The following is a 12,663-nucleotide window of genomic DNA, read 5'->3' as shown; positions in this document are numbered from 1 at the left end:
TGGCTTATAATTAATAATATAAAAAAGGACTTCATTACAATAAGCAGAAAAAATATTTTTGATAATTCTTCAAAATGAAAGACATATTCTCTGTGGATGAACAATGAAATACCTAGTGACAATTAATTTGAAGTACCTAATAAAATATTGAAATTTGTCTACCACAGCAAGAGTGTAAGACAGAGATTACTCATAAATTATAAAGCGTATCAACTAAATCTAATTATTTTAGTTGACTATTTAATTTGTCAAATACTAATTAATGCCATACAGCAACAATATTTTTAGTACCAATTAAAAACTTTATTAATATAAATATTAAATAGTTTACATAATATATTTGATTAACAAAAATAATACAATAGGCCAGCTTAAGTACACTCTATAAAAGATAGCATAATTGATTACTCAAAGTGCAGTTGGTTAATGGGCCATTAATTATTAATAAATTAATTTAAATATATTAACATAATATTCTAAGCATAGACCTATTAATAAATTTAATATTAAATTAATTAAGTTAATAGGTCTATGATTCTAAGTACAGTAATAATCAGCGCTCGTAAGTTCATGCATTTGCATGTATTTTTTGCTACACAGGAAAACATGCTAACTGAGATATAAATCTATTTAATAACAATGGTAATAATTATATAAAGTGCATGTTTTTGAATATTTTGTGTGTAAAGGCATATTTGTCATACAGTAGATTTTTTAGGGTTATTAGCGCTTATTATTACATAAAAAAATATTATATTTATTTATTTAAATATTTTGATTCTCTTTTGTTTCTTATTTTATTTATTTTCCTATTTACAAAATGATAGTATTGGTTTTGATTTGTTTTTTTTTTTTATTAATTTTGATTATTTTAAAGCGTATAAAAATTAAAAGGAATAAAAAACTTTTAAAATTTGCCTGTGATTTTTTTACATAGTGCATATTTTAAAAATGTTAAGAGCATGAATACATGCTAATTTATGCATTTTTTAGTGTACGAACTTACGAGCTCTGGACTAATAATTAATATACTTAATTAAAAACAAATTATGTTATGTTAGACAAAATTTGATATTTAATTTTTTAATATAAGATATATTTTACATAGTGATTTATTCTACACTTGAATGATGTTTGAAAACACTATTTAATAATAAACAATAAATCATTTAAAAAAATTTAATTGCACATAAAATAATATAACTACAATTTACAGATAGTCGGGTACAACAAAATAAATATAATAAAATATCAAGTCATAAAACATAAAGGTAAGCGTGAGCTGTTAAATAATATAATCACAGTACAAAAAAATTCTCTAATTTATATAATAAAATTTGTTTTAGAATAATATGAATAGAAACAATATAACAATAATTGATACGAAAACAATTTCAGTGTAATAACTTTGATAAATAATAATTTATATGTTCAAATAAACATACTATGTAGAAGAAATAATAATAAAAATAAATTGCATAACAAATAATAAATATTTTGTTGAAAATTACTAAATTTCTAAAAACACATTGATGGTAACAGTTCAGCTATAATTTTCAAAAAATAAAAATGTGCAAACTGGAAACTTAAGTTAGTTAATTATAAAATTTTAAAAAATCAAAATGATTATAAGTATACATTTATCAATAAAATAAAATTGTATATTGGACAAACACAATGTAAGGTAATATTTGAATGGATTTTAAATGTAATTCTTAATTAACTTAAAAGTATGTTAATATAATAAATATTATATTATAATTTAAAGGTTCTGTTGTACATTTTGAGCAACATAATTGTATCTTAGATAATAGAGAATCTATGATTTGATAATAACAGGAAGACACGCGCTCAAACCCAAGTATATTAAATATTTTTAAGTTAAACTGTAAAATTTAACTGAATAGATTAAAGTTTAACAATTTTTGATTTAAGTTTGGCACATATCATGTCTTAAAAAATTGACAAATAACATAAATATAATGTAATTAAAGATTTAATTAACAGTTAAAATATGATAAATCTTAAGTATAATTATTATCTAAAATTTAAGTTTAAATTTAAAAACTGTTTGTCATCATCTACTAGTTGTTATAAAATAGACTAAATAATAACAATTGTACAAACCCAGTTTTTAATACACTAAGTATACAGTATACGATTAGTATTTAATAATAAAATAATAAAACTATGATTACAATTATTTGTTATTGTTATTTTAAATGATACACAGTCAATAATTATTACTAAAAATGTTGTTAATAGGAGAAAAAATAGATGTCTCAAAATTAAATAGAATTGATTTTTTTTTTATTTAAAATTATATGCCACCAATTCTGTAAGAAAGTTCTTTAAGCTTATTTTTTATACACATGTATATAAAACAGAGCAGAAATTCTAATTTAAATTTATATGATTCTATAATGTATGCTTTTAGATATTTAATGTATACATATTCTATAGCCAAATAGGAGAAAAAGGTATCATTTTTGTATTATATAATTAGAATATATAGGACTTGTGGGAATATTGTGTGAAAAAGTGTGTCGTTGGCAATATTTATATTGTTTGAATCAGTCAAATTTGTATTATAATTCTCGATAACTATGAAATAATTTTAGAACAATATTTCTATTCCCAAATATTTTCTCCAAAATTATAAAACAATATCATTTGTGAACGCCTCCCCGACCTAATAGGAGTTGAGCCTTATATTATAATAATATAATTGTCAAATAAGCATTAAATAAAATGAAAAATGAATTTAAAACTAAAAATTGTTTAAAAAATAAATAAAATTAAGCAATTTCAATCAGCCTTTTCAGCACTCTTGGCTAAGCTTCAGTCACTGATTTATAAACAATTATTGTTAAACGGTCAAGGTAATCAAATTAAATAACTTTTTAAAAAAAATTGTTACTAATCAAAATTAAATATTTCATCCCATGATTGCAGTATCTACCTATTTAGTTTCCAGAAAATTATTTCCTATTTGATGAGTTGAAACAAAATATTTAAAATTTGTGATAATTGTATTATTATGCAGTGTCCTGAATTAATTATGAATAAATTTATACGCAAATTTGTATTCAATGCTAAAATCACAACTGCTGTTAGAATACTTTTATTTCAGTATTCAAAAAATATGCTTCCATAATTTAATGTCAATATCAGACTAAATAATAAATATTTAATCAAACTACTATAGTCACAATTATCAAAATGTATTTAACGAATAATGACTAATTAAATTCATTATTAAAATACTAATACAGTATTCACTAATAAATTTATCCATTAGATAATGCAAACCACCACATATTATAGGCAACATTTTTAGTACCAAATAAACCATTATTACTAATTTACTTAATCTGGGAACAACTTATTTGGCGATTTGTTCAGAATAAGAAACAACTACTGTATTTATTTTATTGTGACCCCAACAAACAAATTAATTAGCACAATTTTTTTCTCTTGAAAATAAAACCCACAACAATATAAATAATATATTATTATTATTGATTATAAACTATAATAGCGAGTTTTCCTTACTTCAAAAATTGTTTGCAGAGGTTCTAAGTACATCAGACAACAGTCTCAGTATAGGAACATTATAAAGTTCAAACAACTTTGTTTTTCAATTTAAAGGATGAAAAAATCAATAATAAAATAATAAATGAAATAAAAAAGTAATAAAATAATAAACAACCATGGTAACCATTTAAGTTTGGCTTGATCCATAAGTACCAGCCGGGGGTCTATACATTTGTGGTAAAGTAAAGTGTTGTAATCTGTTAAATGCATATTTTCTGACACCGGTATTTTTGTATGCATTTTCTCTCCTACACCCCTCACTGAAAGACACAACATATTTAAATGGAATATTATGACAACTGTAAGTTTTTTATTATCTATTATTTTTATTATAATATAGAAACAATTAAATATACCTTCTCATACAATCTAATGCTTGTTGAATTTCACTTTCTGCTAGTCCATACTCTAAATTTAAAATAGAACACTGTTCTAATGTGACTGACATACCTGTTCGGTCTTTAGCACTTTTACAACTAGTAAATCTTAAACCTAAAATTAAAAAAATTATTCAGATTGAAATACAAATTTTAATAAAAGCAATTCAATCAAAAACAATAAAAGCATTAAACAAGCATAAAATATATATAAATACAAATCATTCAATTTTATCATAGATATAAGATATTTAATATGTTTTACCTTTCAAACGGCGACACACTATAGCTGCTGTTTGTAGTATTTCTACATTTTTACTCTTACTGCTTTGTAATGAATCTTTTAAATTGCTCATTAATTCTGCAACAGAAGTACCTTGCCGTTCACAATCACCATTACTGGATAAATTAAGTTTACGGTATCTTGAACAGAATTCACTTAATCTTTCAAAATTATCAATATTGCTACTATCTTGTGGTTTTGTATTTCCAAGGTTTTCTGCAATAGTCGCCATTTCATTAATACCCATATTAAAAAAAACAGGTGTAACCCGAAATGGAGCAATATTTTTAGAAGGCAATAGAGACTGAATTAAATCAGGAACTGGTAATAAAACGCATAATGAATTCTTAGAACCCACAATACGTGGCATGATTTCATCTTTTGGATTTTCTCTATAAAAAAATATTAATTATTAAATAAATATTATTTTTATAATTTTATAAATAATACCTAACAGCTTGCGATAATGGTAATAAGGTGAAGTTCACAGTAGCCAGGTCTTCAATGGCAACAGCCATATCACCCCACATATCAATTTCATTACCATAGTAACTCAATAAACATTCAAAAGAGGCTAAACAACCAATTGAAGATAACACATACAGAAATTCAGGTTCAGGCTTTTGACACCACAATCTTGCCATTAAACCACTTACCAAAGCAGTTAACTAAAACAAAATTAAAATTATTAATAAGTGTTCTTTAAATATAATTGCAATTATTAATTTTTAATTACCGCTTGTGAAAAACAAACATGTCTTCGGTAACGAACATTGCACGACCTTTCAGCTGACCGTTTATCCTCTTGTACTCTGAAAACACTATGTGTAAGTCTAGCCGTTTTCAAAAGTCCATCCATAGCTTGACGAAGTTTACGCATGCTTGGCTTTAATTCAGAACCCCAATCAGTCATAAGATTAAAATCAAGCCCTTCTGTAAACTTGTTTCTGGAAGGTGCACTAAACGCATAAAATAATATATTAATTTATTTAATAACTTAGTAAAAGATAAGAAAAAATATTTATATAATTACTTGTTACTAGTAGTTTTTTGTGCATCGTTATCAGCAATTTGAGTAAATCTAGAATCTAAGCTCACAGGCTGATGAGAATTTGTTGGCTAAAATATTTTATAATATTTTATAGTTATTATAAATACTAAATAATATTAATACTTTAGTTATATATTATAGTATTATTATACAATTATAAATAAGTATTTTATATTTTTATTTGATTACAAAATTTATATTATAAAGAAAATATGTTTATAAAGTTAATATATCTTAATAACATAGTAAAGAAAACATAATATTTACAAATAGTTTGAATAGTAAAAATAATTTACCTGTATCGTTGATGAATTTGAACGAAAACTACGACATCTTTGAGACCTCAATCTCACTGCTGGACTATTGCAACGGCCACATAAAAATTTAACTTTGCTCACAAGACACATAATACTAGCTTCAATATTCAACTGAGTAAGCTCCCAAGGTTCTGGTTCTTCAGTAGGCTTATAATAGTTGGCTGACGGTGAATTACACATTGAATAAGTGTCCAAAAATTGACCTGTTTTCATACCATTGCTGCTTTCATTTAGTAATGAATTTTCTTTTGAACCTAAAAATATTTCATTTAAATACCTTTTGTATAACACTTAAATAATTAAAATATATAGTGTAATATTAAATTTGATTCTACAGCATACCAGAAACATGATTTGCGTCTTCTTCTTGATTATTGTCCATTTCACCTTTAGATTCTGGAAATACAATAAACTGTTGCTGGTCTTCATTATTGCTAAAGTCATGTTCTTCTTGGATTTCTTTTGAATCAAATTTCATCAAATTCCTCAAACATTTTGGGCTTTCAGGAGTGTACAAATCCTCAGTATCTGGTGATTGTAAATCAAAATTTATCTGGCTTGCTATACGTTTAAATGGCGATACATGATAATTTGAAGGATGTTTCACAGATTCATTGTCATCACACAAGACAGGTGTCACTTTATGTTCTTCGATAAAATTTAAAGCTTCTTCAACAAGCTTTGGATCCCAAAGGCTTAGCAAAATACGAGTCTAAAAATTATAATAAGTTAAAATTATTATACATAATAAACGAAAAAAAAAAAGGAATATATTCTGGTTATATATGCTTAATTGGATTAGCTATCTTGTATATACTTAAGTATAATAGATACTAGATAGTAATAAATAATTAAAAGTAGCTAATAGAACTTAACTTATTAATAAGCATACAACAGTAATTTAATTTATTAAATAGTGTTAAACAGTAGCGCCATCTAAAATGCCTATGACAAATGATGCATGGTAGTTTAAAGTCTGGTTTTAAGCAATTTCAAGACCGAAATGCCTATACCTACCCATCCACTCTCTTAAATTACCTCTGAATTTATGACATTTGTCACAATCAAACCATAAGATAGGTACCATTAGTGCTAAACATCAAACATATTTAACAGTAAATTTTAAGTATAATTACTTTAGATATCATATCATTACAAATTGGCATCATTCCTGAGGTTTGTTTGTCTTTAGCTAAATTTAACAAATTTTTCATTGCATCCACTACCTCTCGTCTTAAAAGTTTAATTGCTTGAATTGCATCAAACGCCATAGTAATTTTACTACTGGCCATCGCATGGTCATTTGTTTTAAGTGGTGCTTCTTTGAGTTGTTGTAATAGTCTAGAAAAAATATATACATACATATTACATATAAACAAAAACATAAATATTATATTTTCTTAAAAATGTATTTTACTTTATCAATCCTCCAGTTTTAGACTTGTGTGAATGTGCAGTAAATGCACCAACTGTTATTGTATCATAAAATCCACTTTTTTTTAGTGTATCATTTTGAACCCAAATACGTTGTAAATGTAAGTTTGTTGGTGCAAACTCTAAAGAACGGTCATTTTTACGTGAACTTGGTTTAAAATTAACCCCTAAAAAAAATTGATTTAACTATAAAGATAATAATTAACATATAAATATGAATTAAATACATTTAAAATTATTCATTTAGAATTAAAAATAACTAATTAATCAACAACAAAATATATTATTAAACCCTTAATTTACAATAATATTTAAATACAATTTATACTTGTCAAAGAGAATATAAATTTACCTTTTTGATTTTCTAGATTTTGTTTAGCTTGAGAATACAAATGTAATAGTTGTAAATGTCGGTCAAGTAGTTCTACTTGTTTTGAATGCCATGGTTCAGATAATTCACCCATTCCTGACACTTCTTGTAAAAGTTCTTTTTCTTCAAGAATCCATATGTTTCTATGTACAATATTGGTTAAATTTCACTTGCTGTCTACTAACTTAGATGAGTTAATGCTTACAATAATTGTTGAGGTAAATAAAAGCATAACTTGCTTTCAGCCATTATTTCATAAACAGATATATCACCCCTTAGGCCAGAATGAAAACGATATGTCACAAATGATACATTGTCAAATAATAAATATAGATAGTTCTGTAATGGAACATGTAATCTGGATCCAAGTCTTGGAGGTAATGATTGAGTTCTACGATGATTTACCATCTATAAATAAATTAATAAATTAATAAATAATAATTAAAATATATATTATAAATATATTATGATACATATTATGATGTTTTTAATAAACTTACAGGAAAGTTATGATTGTTATACATTAATGATTTGCATGGTGTGGACTCTGTACTCATGTTATGTCCAATCTGTTTATCTGGGCGACAAATCATCATGGACACAAAACCAATAATTTTATCTGAATCAGACGTAATACTTGGCGAAGACAGTGGCAAACGGACACGTTGTCCATTGTTTCCTGAATGAGTAGTTTCTAACAACGAACAAAGTGTTGTTTCACAATGTCCCATTTTCACTGCAGTTCCAGAAATACATTCTCGGACATCATAGACTGATACTCGAAGAATACAATCCTCAGTTAACCCATCACTCCGCTGTAACCATATAGTTCTCAAAAATGTTGGATTACTATTATCGATGATAACTTCTGTATTAGCATAGTTTATCCAAACATTTTCGCTTGGTATACAAATTGATACAACAATTGCTGGATTTGGAGAACGTCCATGCCCATCACACATCAGGTTATCACAAGAAAAACATATTTCACACAATGGTACCTTTGTTAGATCTAAAACATGGTCAAGTATAAAATATGATAGTAAAAAAATATAACTAGATAGACAATGTATTAATAAAATATACCTAATTTAGGTTGATTTTTACGTAATCTCCACATATTAATATCTAAATCTGGTTTTCGTTTTTCTTCTAATTGCCTTCTTAAATTCAACAGTCTCGCCCGCATGATTTCGTAGCTTGCTTGCTTTATGGCTTCTAACCAAGAATCTCTTTCTAACTCTGTATGCGCAGCAATTTGTTGACAAATACCATTTTCAAATACTATTAATTTAAATTATTAGTAATTATGTTATTAAATACATTTAAAGGAATATAATTTTTAACTTGAAAAAATGTTACCTATTTGAAAACTAAATGGTCCTTCTGGTGGAGACTCGTCTAATTGTACAGAATAATTTTGTAGAACAATAACACCTAGTAAATCTGATAGCTGATCGTGAGATTTGAGATAAAATAGCAAATTTCCTCTTAAACGACACCAACGCTCAAAATTAGCTTTAAAAAAAATAATAAAATACACATATTAGTATTTTCAATGAAATATTATTAACATAAATTTGATTTTAAGGTATTTAACACATGGTGGCTATTTAAGTAAAATATATAAAAGCAAACATATTATGAATAGTAATATACAATTTATAATAAAATTTAACATTAAAAAAAAAGATAAATATTATAGTAATAATATTATGAAATTAAGTAAAGAAATTTATTTTAACTTTTGATATTAGTTAACTTAATAATAGCCCACATTTAACATCTATAATTTAAAATTGAAATCAAAATAATCTGTTAAACACAATAATTAAACTAGTATATTCATAGGTGTATGTAGTAATTGTGGTTGATCGAACTATAAACATTAAACACATATGGACATACTCAGTTTTTTTAATGTGGGTAATCACAGACGATGGTTTCAGAAAATATAGATGTAATATAAAAATAAGATATTGAAAATAATAAAATAGATTGAAATATAAAAAAATCATCCTCACCTGTAAAATGATTATAAAATGAGAAAGGCTTGTAGGTGTAATATTATTTGTATTCAGAATGAAACAAGAATAATAATGAAAATATAAAATTATTGTATTAGTTATATTAATAATTTTACCTTGAATTTTGACATAAAAATTAACACTTATCAACATGCAGGGTTCAAAGATTATTTCAACATAAATAAACAAGTAACTGTTAGGTTGGCTAGTAATGGGTTGCACATGGATATAATATCATGCAACAATACATAAATCTCATGCTAAATATTAATGGACAACTAAATGTACAGTCTGCTTATAATACAAAGGTGGGAAAAAACTGTTTTATGAACATTTTAATAATATAAAGTTCATAATTTCCCTACATTTAATAAAATTTATTATTCAGCCATTAAAGCCAACCACAAATCATATTTAATTTAAACTTTTAATCAATGATGAAATATTTAATTAGAACATATTATGTACACATAGACATAAATGTTGTTTTATATAATTACTAAATTGATTAGTTTAATTAGGTATAACAATGAAAACTAATTTCCTTTATTGCTATCTTTAATTTGGATTTGCATGCATTTAGCATATACAAACTATACAAATATTATTTTGCAATATTGTAAAACCAGATTGGCTGAAATAAAATATAGGCATACATTTTTATTGTTCTGCCATAAATAAACCACTTAACATACCTTCTTATTTTGTTTATGAATCATATAATTATTTAATTATTCTAAATGCTAATAATCATATACCTTTATGTGATCCGCCATAACAGTTCAAATCGCTTAGACGTTCTCGCTTTTTGCTTCGTTTTGAATCTCTCTCTGAAATTGTTTAAATAAATCTAATAGTCTAAAAATCAATTATAATTGAAAAAAAACATAAGACCTCCAGTCTCTTAAACAAAACAAAAACAAATATTTCAAAATACAATAATTAGATTTTCTTTTGTTAAATGCCAAAATAGCACAATTCACAATCTTAGAAATCCACACATAAATTATAATTTCAAAAATGTTCATAATATTTATTCTTTTATAAAAATAGTCATCAAATTCTATTTTTATTGTCATAATAACCTCAATCTCAAGAGTTCTGATTTATATTTGTACTCAAATTGATATTTATACTTTTAATTTAAGATCTGCAGGACTATAAGGATAATTAGGTACAATAGTTTATAAATTAATTTTATGCATAATTATATATTTCAAATGCAAAATTATATATTTAACTATAAACAGATAGATAATGTCTTCAATTGTTTAAAAATGTCTCACTTCATAATTGTTTATCAAAATTCAAAAACTTAGATTCTTTAAATAAAATAAAAGTTATAATTAGAAAAAAACAAAACAATACATTCAAAAAATTTACCAATTCAATATAATATATTGGTTGATAGCATATGTTTATAACATAATTTTTTTTTTATAAATTTGCATTAGTTATTCATATACAAAGCTTTATCCCACAAACACAAATAAGTAAAGTTGCTTACTGCATGAAATTTTTGAATGAAGTAACTACCCATTAGTGACACTTCTGCAATGTTCTAAAAAAACGGAATCTAGAATTATTTAGTGATAAAACAATAAATGAATTATAATGTTATCATGTATTCGTATTATAACACAGATAATTTTACAGGCTTTAGCTATGAATGGATTATTATTAATTGATGTATATTGAACTTGATTACAGTAACATTACATATTATTATCGGTCTCAATTTTATCTTGCAAGTACTTATTATAGTCATATATCATAATAATAACAATAAACATACTAATAACTTACTCATAGCTGTTTTGATGTACCTATATTATCATTTTTTTTTTTTTTTTTTTTAATCTTCCTAAACCTACGTTTATAAAATTTTTACTTTGTTAAAATAATTATATTAATTCCGGTTATGTTATATGTTTTCAGTTATTTCAAAACTGACCAATATGTTTTATACACAATGTTATATGGTTTAAATTCAAGACATATATATAATTAAACTAATACAATTACAATAATATTAATGTAAATGTACTAATATGTATCATGCAAAATTCCAAACAATAATGAAGTAAAACACACAATTCATACATAAACATGCCAAGCTGTTGTAAACTATGCCAATATTAGATTATAACAGAAAGTCTCTAGGGGATATAAATGGTAAATTTATACTTTGTTATACTTTATTTTAATTTTTTTATTTATACATTTAGAGCCAACCAATAGGTACTCACTCTCAGTTCTTCTAAAAAACCCTTCTTGGCGTTCGCGAACAAATAACAGTCCTTCTTTGTCAAATTTATTAGATGGTTGTTGTGCCAATGTGATCATCTCCTGTTTATTGAAACGCATTTCATTTGTTGGACCTAAAAATTTGGCGAGTCAAATATTGTGCATGAAAATCATACTTGAATACTTACCAACAAACAAGTCTACCAGGTAAATTGCATGTGAAAAATACAATAGTGAACCATGTCTGTTATGTGTCCACTTGTTTTTTACCTGCCTCAGTAAAGAACTGTGTAGTTAACCAAAATGGTTTTCCATTCTCAGTTTCCACTAATAACATTTCTACTTTGGATTGTACAAAAATAACATCATGTTTAGAAACGGTCAAAATTGATCTGTATAGATAAAAACTAAATAATTTAGAAAAGAGATTAAAATTTGAATAGGAACCTATTGAAATAAATATTATTATTATGAGTGAAACCAAATACTATGGATAATAATCTATAGTATTTGGTGTCTTGGTGAAACGATGAATATTTTTTACTTTCATCTTGTGATAACGACCAAAGCGTATGACGTTGATAACAAAGTTTTTCTTAGGACGATCAAAAAATGTATACCTTTTTGTGATTATTTTTGAAATATATATACGTAGATTCCCAAAATACCCATATCCTATTCCATTTAATATATTCTTTTCATGTAAAATTCGAAGTAAATATCATAATATGTCAATATAGGTAGGTACATTTATATGTCTATATATTATACAGTTTATGGATTGACGCCTACGGGCTAAGGGCACGACCGATTTGTAGTGACGTAGCTATATATTCAGTGGACAATAGTGTAATACACAAATACTGAAATACCTACAGAATAATTCACCCAAGGTCCGATAGTATACGTGACCCACTTTTACCTTTCAATGGACAATGATGGATTTATTTAATTTTGATT

At 25.2% G+C, this 12,663-nt stretch overlaps 1 protein-coding gene across 4 annotated transcripts; it reads right to left on the bottom strand.

Moving 5' to 3' along the window:
* Positions 1-281: 281 nt before the first annotated feature.
* LOC132917796 (inositol polyphosphate-4-phosphatase type I A) lies at positions 282-12,239 on the bottom strand. Of its 4 annotated transcripts, none has more exons than XM_060978716.1 (18): positions 11,892-12,239; positions 11,706-11,837; positions 10,215-10,286; positions 8,792-8,947; positions 8,516-8,713; positions 7,930-8,441; positions 7,635-7,837; positions 7,412-7,572; positions 7,043-7,226; positions 6,762-6,966; positions 5,968-6,337; positions 5,605-5,879; positions 5,291-5,376; positions 4,994-5,216; positions 4,708-4,925; positions 4,240-4,649; positions 3,954-4,089; positions 282-3,857 (listed from the first exon to the last, which is right to left on the bottom strand). In XM_060978716.1, exons 2-18 carry the CDS (start codon positions 11,821-11,823, stop codon positions 3,725-3,727), a joined length of 3,660 nt encoding a protein of 1,219 aa, XP_060834699.1. In that variant the 5' UTR covers positions 11,824-11,837; positions 11,892-12,239; the 3' UTR covers positions 282-3,724. The 4 variants fall into 4 exon arrangements, with proteins under 4 accessions (XP_060834699.1, XP_060834701.1, XP_060834700.1 ...); XM_060978718.1 differs by lacking the exon at positions 11,892-12,239 and adding an exon at positions 10,964-11,017 and having other exon boundaries at positions 11,706-11,838; XM_060978717.1 differs by lacking the exon at positions 10,215-10,286.
* Positions 12,240-12,663: the final 424 nt, after the last annotated feature.

This window comes from Rhopalosiphum padi, chromosome 1 (assembly GCF_020882245.1).
Source record: "Rhopalosiphum padi isolate XX-2018 chromosome 1, ASM2088224v1, whole genome shotgun sequence".
Taxonomy (NCBI): Eukaryota; Metazoa; Arthropoda; class Insecta; order Hemiptera; family Aphididae; genus Rhopalosiphum; species Rhopalosiphum padi.
This window is presented reverse-complemented; position numbering and strand designations above follow the sequence as displayed.